General features: G+C 45.7%; 2 protein-coding genes across 42 annotated transcripts in view; one reads left to right on the plus strand and one right to left on the minus strand.

Moving 5' to 3' along the window:
• The window catches only part of Nfrkb (nuclear factor related to kappa B binding protein), a 31,550-nt gene extending 26,882 nt beyond the window's left edge, over positions 1-4,668 (plus strand). For all 40 annotated transcript variants that reach the window (XM_087561809.1, NM_001436491.1, XM_087561789.1 and 37 more), the window contains 3 exon segments: positions 2,155-2,261; positions 3,159-3,294; positions 3,392-4,668. In XM_087561809.1, the coding sequence (XP_087417935.1) occupies positions 2,155-2,261; positions 3,159-3,294; positions 3,392-3,517 (369 nt within the window). In that variant the 3' untranslated portion in view covers positions 3,518-4,668.
• Positions 4,669-6,587: 1,919 nt separating this feature from the next.
• Tmem45b (transmembrane protein 45b) overlaps positions 6,588-15,864 on the minus strand; it is a 45,345-nt gene continuing 36,068 nt past the window's right edge. The window contains exons 1-6 of one of the 2 annotated variants that reach the window (XM_087561819.1): positions 14,853-15,292; positions 13,283-13,482; positions 11,421-11,630; positions 10,668-10,852; positions 10,060-10,205; positions 6,588-9,091 (exon numbers count right to left, since the gene is read on the minus strand). In XM_087561819.1, the coding sequence (XP_087417945.1) occupies positions 8,980-9,091; positions 10,060-10,205; positions 10,668-10,852; positions 11,421-11,630; positions 13,283-13,466 (837 nt within the window). In that variant the 5' untranslated portion in view covers positions 13,467-13,482; positions 14,853-15,292 and the 3' untranslated portion in view covers positions 6,588-8,979. 2 annotated transcript variants of the gene reach the window in all.

Raw genomic sequence — 15,864 nt, forward strand, 5'->3', positions numbered from 1 at the left:
ATATACATCGAAGGTGTCGTGGTAGGCCATACTCAGATGGTGACCATGTTCTTTTTAGTGATGCAGCAGTACATCAGCTTCTATTGAGGGGTCTGTTGGTGCCACAGCAGTGGTCTCCTGCAAGTGTTTAAGGTGCATGTATTGAGAGTTTTGTCCCTCTAACTGTGCTGCCAGAAAGACTGTCAGCCACACACTGTTGTGTGCATGGGAAGTGTTTTCTTCCAGCTCGGAACTGCGGGTGTAGCTCAGTGGTAGTGTGGTTGAAAAGGATATATTATCCTTTATTACTAACCAGACATGAGAAACCAGGCACCTAAAGGCACCTAAAGGCTCTTTGTTTCCTCCAGCACCCGAGGGTGTTTGAGCTCTGTACTCCCACTTGTACAGGTTCTCTCTGCGGCTCTTTTTCTTCTTGGACCTTACTAACTTTGGAGTTAGGATTTTTTTTTTCTCTCTCTCGCTTGGCCAAGTTTGTTATTAGTGTCCCCTAACTAACCTCCCTTATCTCTGGAGAAATGTGACTTGTTTTTATCAGATTGTCCTGCTGCCTGCCCAGGTGAGCCTGCATTGCACTGGGGTGCTGTCCATTTTCTCTCTAACACTAGAGGGCCTTGTCCTCCTCGTGATGTGGGAGCCGGGTGTTCAGACTGTGTCATGTGTTACGAACACCCGGACAAATAGGGGTCACCAGTCCAATTGGCTCAGGATCTGGGACTGCCGGGTGAACACACACTTTGTGGTCAGGTACAGAGCTGTTTGTTTCCGTGAGATGGAAAGTCATTTAAGGAAGAAGTGGGTCATTTCAGTTGACTTATTTCTCATAAATTGAGCTAATACTTTTTGTAGGAAATAAAACTAGTCAAGATTTCCCATGTGTGGTTCTACCAAATGCTTATGAAAGAAGCAGTGCCTCAGTGTCTAAACTTTCTTGTACAAGTAGTGGAGTCTTAATTTGTCTGTGAGGCCAGCATCATCCTCACACCAGAACCAGGTGTAGACATTGCAATAAAGAAAAGCTGTGGGGCTGGGGATTTAGCTCAGTGGTAGAGCGCTTACCTAGGAAGCGCAAGGCCCTGGGTTCGGTCCCCAGCTCCGAAAAAAAGAACCAAAAAAAAAAAAAGAAAAGAAAAGCTGTAAACCAGCATCCTTCATGATAGGAAAGTTCATACAAATCTAGCAGTATGTAAAGAATTAAACCATTAAACCCAGAGGACCCAACATTCCCATAGAGACTCACAACCATTTGTAACTAAAGTTCCAGTAGATTCAGTGCCCTCTTGTGACTTTCACTGACATTACGCACATATGTCATGCACATACACACGTTCAGGTAGAATACACATAAAATAAATCTAAAAAATACTTTTTAAGAGTTATACTCTGTCATAAACAACTTGGGGAGGTAGAGAGTGATAACAGTAGGAGCATGTCTCAGAGCCTACTCAGCTCATGATAGGAAGCGTCCAGTGAAGCAGGAACTGAGGGCCCAGGGTAGCCTTCAGGATCACACTTCCTCCAGCTAGGCTTCACCTAGCTTCACTTCCTGAAAGTGTCTTTAGTCTTTCAGATTAGTCTTACCAGCAGTCAGTATATGAGCCAGTGGGGGACATTTCATATTGAAATTATACTCTTGCACCCCCTTTCCCAAAGGCTTCTAGTTACACACATAACACAAAATGGAGTTTCCAGCATTGTTTAAAAGTCCCGCCCTGGGTTCGGTCCCCAGCTCCGGAAAAAAAAAAAAAAAAAAAAAAAAAAAAAAAAAAGTCCCAGGCTGTTAGCTGAGCATGTGGTGCATGCCCTAGCACTGGAGAAGCTGAGGAGGAAATCTGAATTGAGGGCCAGCCTGGGAGACACAAACTCACTCTCAAGTTCCATTTTCCCAACCCTAAGTCTAAAGTCCCTCCTGAGCCTTAAGGAAACTCGAAGCTTAAGCCCCTCAGGATAGGCAGTTGCTGCTCTTAGGTAATCGAACAAGTGATGTATAACTTGTTAAAAGCCAGTTTTTGGAGTTGCTTGGGTTTGCAGGAATATTGGGACCCTTGGGGGAATGAGGGTTGGAGGTGTCTGTAGTGCTCTTGCTTTTTCTCTGTAGACACTAGCTGTTTTCACTGTACGTCTTGTGTCCCACAAAGCTAATTGTTTTCTTTGAAGGGGAAGCTGCCTACCAGGATCACAGTTCCTCTCTCTGTGATTAGCCAGCCAATGAAGGGCAAGAGCGTGGTCACAGCCCCCATCATCAAAGGCAACCTTGGAGCCAAGTGAGTGCTGTTTGTAGAATAGCAAATGCAGTTGTTAGTGTCAGGCGGTTAGCACCTGACACTTTCATCAATGATACACATGGAATCCCAGTACTGTTTTGGATGCAATGATTAAGACACAAAAGAGCCATTCTGTGCCCAGCTTATTAGTGTAATGTAGGGAGAGGAATCCGATGGGTAATAAAGCAGTAATACATTGGGTGGTAGAACACAAGGAAGGTGCAGGGTGCTGGCATGTGATGCTGTAAGGGGTGCTCCCTGTATTTGAGGCCAAGCTTAAGACAGTTTGGTTAATGTTGGTTTTCTTTGGCTCTGACTTAAACAGGAGTAAAAGACTCATGCAGTCCTTCTGGCATTTCTTTTTTTTTTTATTCATTTATTATATATAAGTACACTGTCACCAGAAGAGGGAATCAGCTCTTGTTACAGATGGTTGTGAGCCACCATGTGGTTGCTGGGAATTGAACTCAGGACCTCTGGAAGAGCAGTCAATGCACTTAACCATCTCTCCAGCCCCGCTTCTGGCATTTCTAATGATGATAAAACTGTTTTGGGATGTAGAGTGGCCTTTTCTTTCCTAAGAGACAGGCATTTTACTAGGTTGCTGAGGCTGGTTCGCAGCTGTACTCTCTGTGATACTCTGAGTTCTTGTACAACTGGGAGAGTTTCTTGCAGGGAGACATGCTTCCTGGTAGTGCCTGAGCCTTCCTGGCACTTCCTGGTATAGAGTTTAGGCCATTTTATCCATTACTCTGGAGGGTCCTACCACAGAAGGTTAGAAGAAATGTCGTAGTATGAGATTATAATTGAATCTAGAAGATTGGCCTTCACTCAGTATGTAGCCTCAGTCTGAGCCTGATGGATGTGGTCATTCTCACCTCTGTTTCCCTTTCACAGTCTCAGTGGGCTGGGTCGCAACATCATCCTCACAACCATGCCAGCGGGTGCTAAGCTCATTGCTGGCAATAAGCCAGTGAGTTTCCTCACCGCCCAGCAGTTGCAGCAGCTTCAGCAGCAAGGTCAGGCTACACAGGTAAGGTCCAATGCAGACTCTTGGCAGCTCGGCCTTGTTTCCTTTCTTAATGGATGAACAGTGCAGTCCACTGACGGGATCTCCTCTTTGTAAGCAGGTACGCATCCAGACTGTGCCAGCATCCCATCTGCAACAGGGCACAGCTTCCGGCTCCTCCAAAGCCGTGTCCACTGTTGTTGTGACCACAGCTCCATCTCCTAAACAAGCACCTGAGCAGCAGTGACTGAGAAGAAAGGCGGCTTCTTTAAGAGACCAGGCCTGGTTTATCTCGGCTGACAGAAAGGGAGCAGGGAGGCTGCACCATTCTTCTGAGCTGTCCTGCTTGAGGCAGGGTGGTGGAGAGTGATGGCAACTGTGGCCTAGATTGTGCTGCCACACTCCAGAGTGAAGCCCTTTTTAGGGTTCCAGGGATGATCTGTTATCCTGGACTACCAGGAAGAGGGAAGGAACATCAGAGTCTGGGGAGGTCACAGTCACACAAGCCGGGGTTACCTCCTGAATGTTGGGTTCCCAGGGAGCAGGCCTGCCAGTTGGTGAGTGGACCGGCAGGGAATAAGCCTCATTCTGTGTGAGGATTTTACTTTTTAGTTTCTGATCTTCTCCGTGACTTGTTGAGATGTGAGTTTTGTGTCCAGAGAATTTTTGTGTAACTTATTTTTTTAAAGAACCTACTCTACGTCTTTTATCAAATAGAAACCTGGGCTTCAGTGCCCCTAAACTGATCACTTACCCCTTCAACCAGAATGAGAGCATAGCAAGACTCTTAATAGTTTGGCGGCTTACTTGATAATGGAGAGGTTATATAGTAAGAAAATGTAGGCCTTGAGTTAGCATGGACCCCCTCAAGTGGGACTAGTTCAATGCCGTGTACTAAATATGGGCATCTGAATCTCGGTTGTCCCTATGTCTTCTCTTGTGGGCATTGTCCTTGACAAGCCTGTTCATGGAAGTTCAGAGCTTTTGGACAGGAGTAGGGGAAGATGAGGTGCTGCTCTCACCGTGCACTTGCTTACAGCCCAGACATTGCACATTCTCCTTGCTGTAGAACAGCCATTGCTAACCAGACCCTTGGAGCTGGCTACTTGACTGGGACAGAGAAGAAATGGGGAGGTGGGGGCAGGGGTAGGCACTGCCTGGCAGTGCCATCTTGAGGGGAAAGGATGTTTTTATTCTGGCCATTTCATATTTCTCAGCCACCACCAGCCACAGACAGGGCTCAGAAGGGTACTTTACAAAGTCCAAGTACTTAATGTACTAGGTGTATCTTAACGTGTCTTGCTGTGGTGCAGGGGTGGGTAGGAAAACCTTTCTGCAGGGATAGTGCTTCCCTGTCTCTTTGTGAAAATATCCAAATTATTAAAAACATATCTTTAATTTCTGGGCCTTTAGTCATTGTCTTTCATGGGGAAACAACCAAGGGCATGTGGAATGGAAGAAATGGCTGGTCTTAGAGGGAGCCATGTTGAACCTGGTTTACTTGACAAGTTGCTGAGAAACAGAAAAGGGTTAAAGTAGTTTTGGCTACAGAATGGCTTTACAGTTGCATTTGAATTTTGTCAGATATAACTGGCATCCCTCTTTATTGGTGAGAAGATAACAAATCTGAGGGGGAATAAGAGGAAACCAAGGTGGGTGCCTGGTCTTGGAATTCTAAGTCAGTCTGAAGGTGAAACCGAGTGGCGAGAGAAAGTGCCAGCTGTCTACCACAGGCATGGGTTGGATTCCCAGCACCTCTAACAGTGAGATGGCAGAGTCACATGGGCCTATAATCCTGCCACTCCAGAAGTAGAAGCTGGAAGATTAAGACTTCAGACTTGTGCTCAGCTAGAGGCCCACGTGGGTGCTATGTTGGATCCGTCTCAACTAAAAGAAAAGTTAGGTCCTTCCTAAGTCACATTCCCTTTGTGCTAAACTCTTTCTCAACACAGTATCTTTACTGATTCTTTGGGAATTTCACATCATGTACCCTAACACGCTCATTTCCCAGCCATCCCATGTCTGTTCCCCCACCCTTGTGACCACACTTCCCCCCAAATAAAACACAAAAGAAAACAGGTTCAATTTGTGTTGCCCACATGCTCACTGGATCGTGGTCAAACTCCGGGGCCCACCCCCCCAGAACTGGGTCCCTTCCCTCGAACACCCTCACTAGAAGCCATTAGCTGTGGAGAGACGCCTCAGCATTCCCATCACACTGCTCGAGCGTTCTCTTCAATGGCTTCCTGTTAGGGTGTTACCCTCTTGTGGCCGGGGAAGACTGGGGTGTGTATCGCTACAGGAGTCTTCCATGTTTCCCTTTGAACTGTCTGTTCACAGTCATCTGTACCACTGCAAAACCAGCCTCCCTGCCCTTACAGTCAGCTGGAGCACGGATTGTGGGCTTCCACATGTTTTCCTCTTAAGGACAACTCACTGGGATGCATTCTAGTGAAACTTGAAGGTAGGTTTAGGTGGCAAGCCTGGCTCTCAAACCACAGGAGACTGGATGAGATGGAATTGCACTCTTGCCGGGTCCAGGGGACTGGCCTCAGGGCTGACTGATGAGAGGGAAGAGGACCATAGTGGGGAATAAGCGTTGACAAGTGTTTATATTTTTGATATATTTCACACAGAAAACAGTGTAATAGTTTTAGACAACAGTAAGAAAGTAGGCAATACTCTCAGATATTTACCGCTGGCTAAACCTCTTCCGATTTACTTAGCAAATCCCGTAAAAGTGACTCATACTTAGCTTCAGGTTTATCCCAAGCTTTTATGCTCTAGATCACCTGACTGGCTGTGTGTGTAAGTGTGTGGGATATGTATATCCTAGAGAGCACAGATGTAAAATACAGGTCTATTCCGAGATGCCAGTTTGTGGGGTTGACTCCCCAGAAAGTCTAGTTTGGGTACTTTCTAGTCTGTTGTTGGAACAGTAAAGATTAGAGAACTCCTAGTGGAGTTGTCTACAGCAGCACTAATATATTAGCACGTGTGCTTTGAGCATCTGGATGATAGATTGGTAAAACAATTCAGACTGTGTGTCCAAGACAAGATTCAGTGAACAGCCTTCTGACTGGCTTGTACTTTAAGATTTATTTTTATCTAGTTGTATCTGCATACTTGCATATGTTTATATCATACATGTGCAGGGGCTGGTGGAAGGCAGAAGAGGTTGCCTAGATGTAGGAGTCGGTAACTGAGCTCAGGTCCTCTGGAAGAGCAGGAAGTACGATCTCTCCGGCCCCACAGCTTGTTCTTTCAGAATGTTCTGCTAGGGTTGGTTATTCAATGAAGGTACCTTAAACCACTGGTTAGTGATACAAAAATATTTTTTTACTTTATGTATACAAGTACACAGTAGCTATTTTTAGACACACCAAAGGAGGGCATCGGACTCCATTACAGATGGTTGTGAGCCACCACATGGTTGCTGGAAATTGAACTCAGGACCTCTGGAAGAGCAGCCAGTAGTGTTAACTGATGAGCCATCTCTCCAGCCCCACGAAAATAAATTTTAATATTTTATATTTAATAATTGTTAGTCCCAATACTGTTTCTTTGTTCTGCCAATATAAAAAGTCTCAAGTGCATTTTAACATCTTTTTCTATGAAAATAAGACCAGAAGTAAGAAGTAAGCTCCTTTTCCAGCTTGGACCTAAGGAGAGAGCACATTTTGTGTTGTTGCTGGTGAACGGCTCTTCAGTATTTGTAAAATGAGTTTGAGTTCCTGCTCAGCTGGCAAACCAAAGGGCCCCTTGAAAAGGAGTGCAGAAAATTTCAGGCTTAATCCCTGTATGTGACTTCCCGCAAGGCCAGCTAGCTAGCCTTTCTTCCAGAGAATCTGAAGGACTTTGTGTTTGTGGGTGTTGGTGAAGGAACAGGATGTGGATTATGAGAAAGACCAGGCTTCCAAGTCACAGTGGGGGTTGGTTTTTCTACTTTGTAGCTGTTAGATCTTATGCTGACCAGCCTCAGAGGACATGCTTAAATTACAAGGGATGGTGAGAGTTCACTGAGAGACTGTGTCCCAGCATCACAGCAGGTTGTACAAGTGAAAGGTGTTACTTGGTCTTGAAGATTCTCCAGTTTCAGTGAGCACAGAAGCCTCTTCTCATTGGAACTAATGTGTGTGTAATCACATGTGTTCTACTCGTGTGGCTTTGTATGTACTACTAAGTCTGGGGATACCTTCTCTAAAGGGCCAACTTGCCATTTCTCCCCTGTTCCTCTGTGGTGTGTGTATTCCTTTTTTTTCTCTCTCTTTTAGATTTGTTTTAATTTTATGCATGTGTGGGTTTTGCCTGCATGTATGTGCATCATGTTTGCACCTGCTCCCTGTGGAGATCAGAAACAAATAGCATACCCAGGAACTGCAGTTGGAGACAGCACTGAGCCGCCAAGCTTGGAATCAGTCCTGGATCCTCTGGAAAAGCAGTAGGTGCGCTTATCAGCCTCGGCGTCTCTCCAGCTCCTGCATTTTGTTTGCTTTTTATTGTTTTGTGGGACAGGGTTTTAAAAAACTGTGGCTGTTCTGCTGGTTAACTTGTAGATCACACTGGACTCGAACTCAGAAATCAGTTGCCTCTGCTTCCCAGGTGCTGGGATTCAAGCTGTGGGCCACCAAACCTGACTTGCCCCCTGCACTGTTTTTACCAGGTGCCCACCCACCACACTGCCTCTGATAACCTCAGGAGTTCTTTTACAGTATACTGTCAGTGTCGTGATGAACATCTCACTCATTCTTGAGACATTTCAGTGCTAGGGCAAAGTGGATATTTAATAAATACATGTTGAGGAAAGTTATAAAAACTAAAAAACAAACCTCCTGAAACAAAGCCTGTCCAGGACCAACAGTAGAGCATCAAGCCTGTGTTAAGCATTCAAAACCATTACATTGGTTTTTAGCTGTTTTAAAATTGGAAGCTTTTCATCACCTGATTTTCCCCTGCATCTAGGAGGCACAGGCTTGCTATATAATGCTCCTCAGTAGCGTGACGTCGAGGACTCAGCAGGATTTCAGTTCTCAGTGGAGCTATGAACTAGCTACTGGGTTTAAGGAAATTACCTTTCATCTATCTTTATCTCTGACCAAGGCTAAAATGCAGTACTTTGGTACGATGTATTAGAGAACATTTAAAAAGATAATGCTGAAAATACCAAAGCTCGTGAGTTGCTTTTTTTTTTTTTTTTAAATCTGTTAGACCCTTGGCTCTGAATTGAAGACACTGAGCTGTCATTAACTTCCGGAAGGAACATTTCTGAGAAGGAAGTACCTGCTTGATTGAGAGAGGAGGGGCAAGTTATCAGAAGCAGCAGTGATAACTGGCTTGCTTCATCCACATAGTCACTTCCTAGTGTAGGTGTTCAGAGTCTTAAAGTCTAAAGGACAGGCCTGCTACTGTATGATTTTCCTGTATGGATGGTATTAATGTAATACAGATTTTAAGTTAAAGTATTCTTAAATATTCCAAGTATATGGTGCATAAAAAACACTTGAGGTCTAATTTCCTGTATTTGAGTCTATGGCTTTGTATTAGATGAGGGATGCAGCATATGGAGCCCTAGAAGGTCATAAGGCAAGCCTTAGAGGACGGGGACAGGAGCACTTATATAAGGCAAGCCTTAGAGGACAAGGGACAAGCTGCATCCTTTCCAGCTATTGTTTAAGAGGATGTGAGGTCTCCACAGCTCCAAGCCTGAGGTCACTCCTCATCCGAGCCGCTCAAAAGGGTTGACTGGTAAGTGTGGTCAGACTTCAGCTTCTGGATCCCGATGATCTCTCCTTCTGCGCGTCTCCTCACTCGAGTCAGAAAGCTGGAGCAGACAAACCATAGGAACCATTAGATCAGCCGTGGAAGTCTTCCATTCAATAACTCCAGGATGTAGAGAGTGGCAGAGCCCTTTTCAGGTGTCTGTTAAACAGTGATACAAAGTCTACATATCTGGCTTCTCAGTGTTCTGCTCACAGTGGAAAAAAGGACTTCGTAGTGACCCAAATATTCTTGAGGCCAGATTCAGGTCTTGCCATCTAGCTGTTTTACAGACCAGAAAGTAGCTTTTTTTTTTTTTTTTTTTTGGTCACTGGGGATCTTTCTGGGTGAAGTATATCTGCTTTAGGTATAGGGAAATGAGAAAGGGGTGAGGGTAGACGGGGCAGCTTTCACAGAAACAGACTTCTATAATAGCACATGCCAAATTTCAGCTTCGCTTTCCGCTTACTAGTTGGTAAAATTATTTAGCCTTCTGAAGCCTTGTTTCCCCATTTGTTAAAAGCACCACCACCAACGCCAGTACATGATACAGTGGTAAGGGTCAGAGGTCAACCTGTGTCTTAAGTTTTCTGTGCTGCCTGGGACAGTAAGTGTAGGAGTCAATAGTTCTTACAGTCTTTTATGCTCAGAGGTACTTAGCACTTTCTGCTTTGGTACGTATTTTGATGTCTGTATATTTAGAAGTAAGCAAAACAAGTCTTGAAGTGTCACCAAACCAGTGACTGTAGGGACTTCGGCCCAGACTGACTTCTGCTTCTAGGACTTCCCTATCATTCACTAGCTTAGAGTCGTAGAACTGCACTTTAAACAGGTTTGCTATGACCCAATCAGGCAGTTTAACTTAGCCTTAGACTCATTGGCAACTAAGAGGTGTGGTAACTTCCCGGCAAATGACGGATACTTTGTGCAGAGTTTAGCAAGATGTCGGCCGTCATTAAGTAATAGGCGTTCACCACCTTAGGGGACTAGTTGGGGAGAGGGAAACTTGCACAAGGTTCGTTTCAAACGTACCAGTAAACAAGGGAGTAGTTGATGGCTGTGATGCAGAGAGCTACCAAATAATGCCAGCAGAAGCACATGGTGATGAACATGACGTTGTCCATGTCCTTCTGGTCCCACTCCGGGGTTCCAAACGGCGGGAACAGGACAAATCCAATCTGGAGGAAGAAAGGGAGATGTTTCTGGCAGGTTGTCTGAGAAGTAACCAGTTGTCTTCACGGCCAGCAGTATGCCGTACACTGTCTCATGGTTCCTACGACTCAGTTGCACCAAAAGCCCTATTCACACAGGATTGTTGCTCTTTGTTAAGTTTGGTTACTGATTGAAAATTAGCTGGACTTCAGGACTTCCATCTCATGTGAGTAGTTTAGTAAATATGGGTGTACCGTCAGTATGCCTGCAAGCTTTTAGTGGGGAAAAGCTTCACAGGTCGGGGTGTGGTGTGGGGATAGAAAGGTAATCTAGATAGACGATACCCCTCAACCAATGTTCTAGACAGACTTCTCTCCTCCCCCGGTTGTATTTGCTGCATTTTCAGGCCACAAAGCCATTTTCAGGATTTTTCTTGGACATCTCCAAGGGGCTTTTTAACCCAGACCGCATTGAGTGTGGGTAGTCACCTGCCAGAACCAGGTTCCCTGCAGGATAAGGAGAGTGGTTCGGAAAAGCTCCAGCACAATGTTATCTCGGAGGATGACCTCCAGACAGATACTGATGGTCGCTCCAAACAGACTGAACAGCAGGAGTGAGTGGATGTGCTGGTCCAGTGGAGGTCGGCCGTGAACGTGGAAATAGAAGAGAAAGCCTGTGCGAACCAAGGACAGCCATCAGAAACTTAAGAACATTCACCCTGGCCCTTCCAGATCACTGCAGATTCCCCCTTTATTTGTTTGTCTCCAGTCGATTCGAGCTTGTTCAGCATTGTGCTGCCATGCCATCATTGGCAGCAAGCACTTGCAGACTGTCTGTGGGTTTGAGAATATAAAAGAATGTGTCTGTCTGCAGACTCTGTTGAAAGACAAGACAGAGCGGGTGTAGTATTTTAGCCATGGTGCTGGCTTGTAAGAAGTTGAATGAATGAACATACATACATGCATACATACATGTACACATGGATGTATACACACACGTGCGCGCGTGTGCGCGCACCCACACCCCCCCCCCCACAAACATTTTCAGGTGGGACTGAAGCTTTCTTGGCTTCATTATGGACCATGATATCTGGACTACCCAGAGCATAGGACCCAACCTTGTTTAGGCTTTGGGAGTCATGAGAATTGGTTTTTATAGGTTAGTGTTTCTCGTCTTTTAAGTTTTGATCTCTTATAAGGTCAACATTTTTATCTTTCTTTCCCTTTCTCTAGCCAAGTTACCTTCAACGAATACAGCCATAGCCAAAACCACTCTGTCTAGGCCCAGGGGCACAATGTTGAAGTAAAGGTAGGTGAGCATGTCGATGATTCCCGAGACACCAAAGAAGAGGTACATGGTGCTGTGCTGCCAGTTCATTAGCTTGGTCCACTGATTCTCATGGTAGAGGTGCAGATGAGGTCCGTCTGGAACAAACTGCTCTGCCAGAATCCCTGCCAGGAAGTGAGAGTGAAACCTGAGGTGGGAGAGGTGGCAACAGTGGCCAGTAATCATGAAATGGCAAAGGTTGCTGGAAGATAGGGACCAGGTCTGGGGATGGATGAGAGCTGCCCACAGGTCAGTGGGCCCACTTGGAAATGACTTCCCTACGGAGTTTCTCTTTGAAGCCTATGGAAACAGCTGGATGCCCCTTTAGGGGTTGAGGATGGGGCAGAAGCAGTGATGGAAATGGATCATACTGGTCTCTGGGACTCTGCCCCACAGCAGAGACAAGCAGAGCATCTCCCCTCGGCTGCTGGTGTGGCTGAGACCTTCGTGGGCAGCAGCTCCTGGATATGTGGTAGGGCTGCCATAAAGTGGGCCCCTTCCCTCAGCACAGCACTCTTTAAAGCACTGGTAAACAGCATGTGGCCTCACACTGTGGCCGTGGTGTCTGAAGAGAGACAAAAATGAGGCCGGACTGATGAAGCTGTGCTTTTTGGGTAGCTCGTGGATCTTGTCACGTTCTCTTTTTGCTTTGTTTAGTTCTTGCTTATTGAGATAATGTCACTATTAAGCCCAGGCTAGCTCTAAACTCCGTCCTTTTGACTCTGGGATTACAAGCCTATACCATGTGTGTATTTTGTCCCTTCTACTTTTTATCATGTTTATCAGATTTGCCTTTGTGCTTAGTACCCAAAGTATTTTGGGGGAATCCTGGAAATCATTCAAATTTTCATTCACTCATAAGGGATGAGAAGTTTGTGGAATGATCCTAGAGAAGTGCCACTGATACCAGAATGGAAGCCCTGAACAATGTCACATTGACCCAGCCGGGGTGGCAAATATATTAGCTTGTTTTGTTGTTTTTAAGGCACTGTCTCCTCACCACTACGTCATATGGTTCTCATGAGCTCCACAGAGAACTGTCTGGTGCACGTAAGAAGTCTTGGCTGAATCTGGCAGGTGTTAATCTTGCTTGTTGGAGGGGCTTATGTCACCGTTTCACACCCACACGGCAGTAGGCCAAGGAGAAGTGGCAGGCAACCAGAGGGTGAACTCCCGCCATGCTCTCAGCAGATGTGGCTCCAGGAGGAGCTCACTGCCAGTCCCTGATGCGCTGTTGCAGACAGTAGCGGGGGACTTGATGAGAAAGAGGTAGGTGCTAAACCCCCCACAGCCCCTCTGAGGGCTTTCTGTTGCCTGCCTTTTTGGCCACCTTGTGGGTATCTCTCCTGAGACTTTTATGTGGAGGATAATACCAACGAGTGGTCGTTAAGTCCCCTGAGATGTAGATAAAGACTATTTGGGGAATGATGATTTAATTGAAATCAAACTCTATACCTTAACTTTGTCTTGCTTTTATAAAAAAATTCTTATTCACATTTTTTGTTTTTCACATAGTATTTGTTCTGTTCCTATAACTCCATAGGGCAAAAACTAGTTTAGTTGGTAGGTATTCATAGTGTATATAGTAAAAGGGTCTATAACTATTAATATAAAGCTTTGTACACACGAATATTAAAATAAAAGACTAGCAGTCGTCCAAGATGACTTGGCCTATTATCTCTGCTAGTAAGACATCTGTTTCCCAGGATTCTGGGGTGGGTTGAAGGTTCCGGGGTGAAGAGGAGGATGTTGTAGACGAAATGACCTTTGTTCTTACCGATGACTGCAAACAAAGCCTTCACTGCACCTTCAATGATCTCGATGCGCTGTTGCTGAAGGCTCAGTCTGTTCTTCTTTAGGCCCTTTTGGTGAAAGTACTTCAGTGGGTACTTCACTGACCACCACAGCCCAAATATTAGAAAGAAGCTCCCGGGGAGAGCATGGCCCTTGAAGTTTGCCATCAGTGATCCAGAATATCTAAAAGATGAGGACTGCCATTAGGTGACTGAATGATGAAGACATACGATATATACGTACATATGGACATACATAGCTGAATGTGTGTGTGTGTGTGTGTGTGTGTGAGTGTGTGTGTGTGTGTGTGTGTGTGAGAGAGAGAGAGAGAGAGAGAGAGAGAGAGAGAGAGAGAGAGACCAGGTATTACTTGAGGGATACTAACCGCCTTACTCTAGCACAGGGCTTCTCATTGGCCTGGAGCCCACTAACTATCCTCCGCTGGATAGCTTGCCCGTGAGCTATAATGAATCTGCCTGTCTCCCTAGCACTGAGATCACAAGGATACACAACACATTCAGTTGTTTTTCATGATAGAAAAAAAGTCTTTCCGCTCCATACGTATTTTGAGCTGGGCATAGTAGTGCATGTATGCTTACAGTCCTAGCACTTGGGAGGTGGAAGTCACAGGATCAGGAGTTCAAGGTCATCCTTACATTCTTAGTAAAGGAAAGACCAGCCAGCTGAGGCTAGATGAAACCCTGCCTCATAAGCACCATCTCTTCCACACTTTGGCAAGAAGCAGAATTGATTCCAAGTCATAAGCCACACCAACAAGGATTGACTCTTTTTATGTGAGAAGCCTTTAAATCATTATAATGTTATAGTCTGCTAGGTAACTTAGGGGTGGGGAGAAAACCACCAGCCCGAGGCTGTGTGAAATAAAATTGGTGTGGAGAAATGGAGAGCAGGTAAGTATCTATTGATTCAGTGTAAAGATACCTTCCTAGGCACAGATGTGAAGGAGAGAGTTAGAGAAAAGGATGTCTACTATGTAGTCATTTAAAAACACTATTGATTCTTGGCGATTTTCACATCATGCATCCCAATCACACTCTTCTCCCTGTTCCTTTGTATCACCCCCTGGCCCCTGCAAAAATAAAAAAAACAGAACAAAAATCTCATCATGGAAGCTGTAGTGTGTCACAGTGTGTCATACAACCTTTTTGTCCAAACATCTTTACTTGCAAATGTTCACCGTAATGAGTCATTGGTCTGGTTCAAGTCCTCTGACCTCTGCTACACTATCAATACCACATCTTCACCAGGACTCCTTTCAGGTATCTTGTTGATCTGTGTAATGGAGATCCTGCAGCTTTGGATCTGAGGACTGGCCCTTTCACATGCCCCAGTAGTTCATGGGTAGGGTAGATGTTGTGGTGGGCCAACCCAAAGCCCTGGTTCTGGGCCTGGGTAGTAGCTAAGTTAGTCAGCCCACACCCACATGACTAGAACCAGCTCTCCAGCACCGCCCTGGCTAGCTTACCCAAGTGCCACAGCCAGTGAGGGATGGGATCAGCATTCCCACTCTCATGTCCTTGGGGCTGGCTTACCTGCACTGGCACCACAAGGGTGTGCTGGCCAGCCCAGGTGCATAGCCTGCTCTCCCGTTCTGCAGCCGGATCGCTCCTGTGTCAACACCACTGCAGTGCAGAGGAGGGGTGGGGCCAGCTCTATGTAAGCATTTTCTTTATGTCAAAAAGGAGGCTGGCGAGATGGCTCAGCCAGTAAAGGATGCTTGTTGCTGAACCTGATGACCCGCGTTCAGTCTCAGTGGAAGAAGTGGGACCCACTCTTACACCATGGCATACACACCCATGAGAAACAGGAATGAAATTTAAAAAATGTTTAAGAGATAGAAAAGTAATGGATAAATCAGGAAATTGATAAGTATGGTGACTGTCAATTATAAAGCTTTTACATATTTATTTCCTTACTTTTGAATTTTTTTTCCTTTTTCTTATTGGACATTTTTTATTTACATTTCAAATGTTATTCCCTTTTCCAGTTTCCCATTCATAAGCCCCCTATCTCATCCCCCTCCCCTTTTGTCTATAAGGGTTTTCCCCCTCCCCAACCACTCCCCTTCTCACCTCCTTGCCCTGACGTTCCCCTACACTGGGGGGGGGGGGTCCAGCCTTGGCAGGACCAAGGGCTTCTCCTCCCATTGGTGCCCAACATGGCTATCCTCTCTTACATATGCAGCTGGAGCCATGGGTCTGTCCATGTCTTTGGGTAGTGGTTTAGTCCCTGGGAGCTCTGGTTGGTTGGTATTGTTGTTCTTATGGGGTTGCAAACCCCTTCAGCTCCTTCAATCCTTTCTCTAACTCCTCCAATGGGGACCCCATTCTCAGTTCAGTGGTTTGCTGCTAGCATTCACTTCTGTATTTGTCACGCCCTGGCAGAGCCCCTCAGGAGACAGCTATATCAGGCTCCTGTCAGCATGCAGTTCATCACTATTGTCTAGTTTTGGTGGCTGTATATATATGGGCTGGATCCCCAGGTGAGGCAAACTCTGAATGGCTGTTCCTTCAGTCTCTGCTCTAAACGTTGTTTCTGTATCTC

Source organism: Rattus norvegicus, chromosome 8 (genome assembly GCF_021556685.1).
Source record: "Rattus norvegicus strain SHRSP/BbbUtx chromosome 8, alternate assembly SHRSP_T2T, whole genome shotgun sequence".
NCBI lineage: Eukaryota > Metazoa > Chordata > Mammalia > Rodentia > Muridae > Rattus > Rattus norvegicus.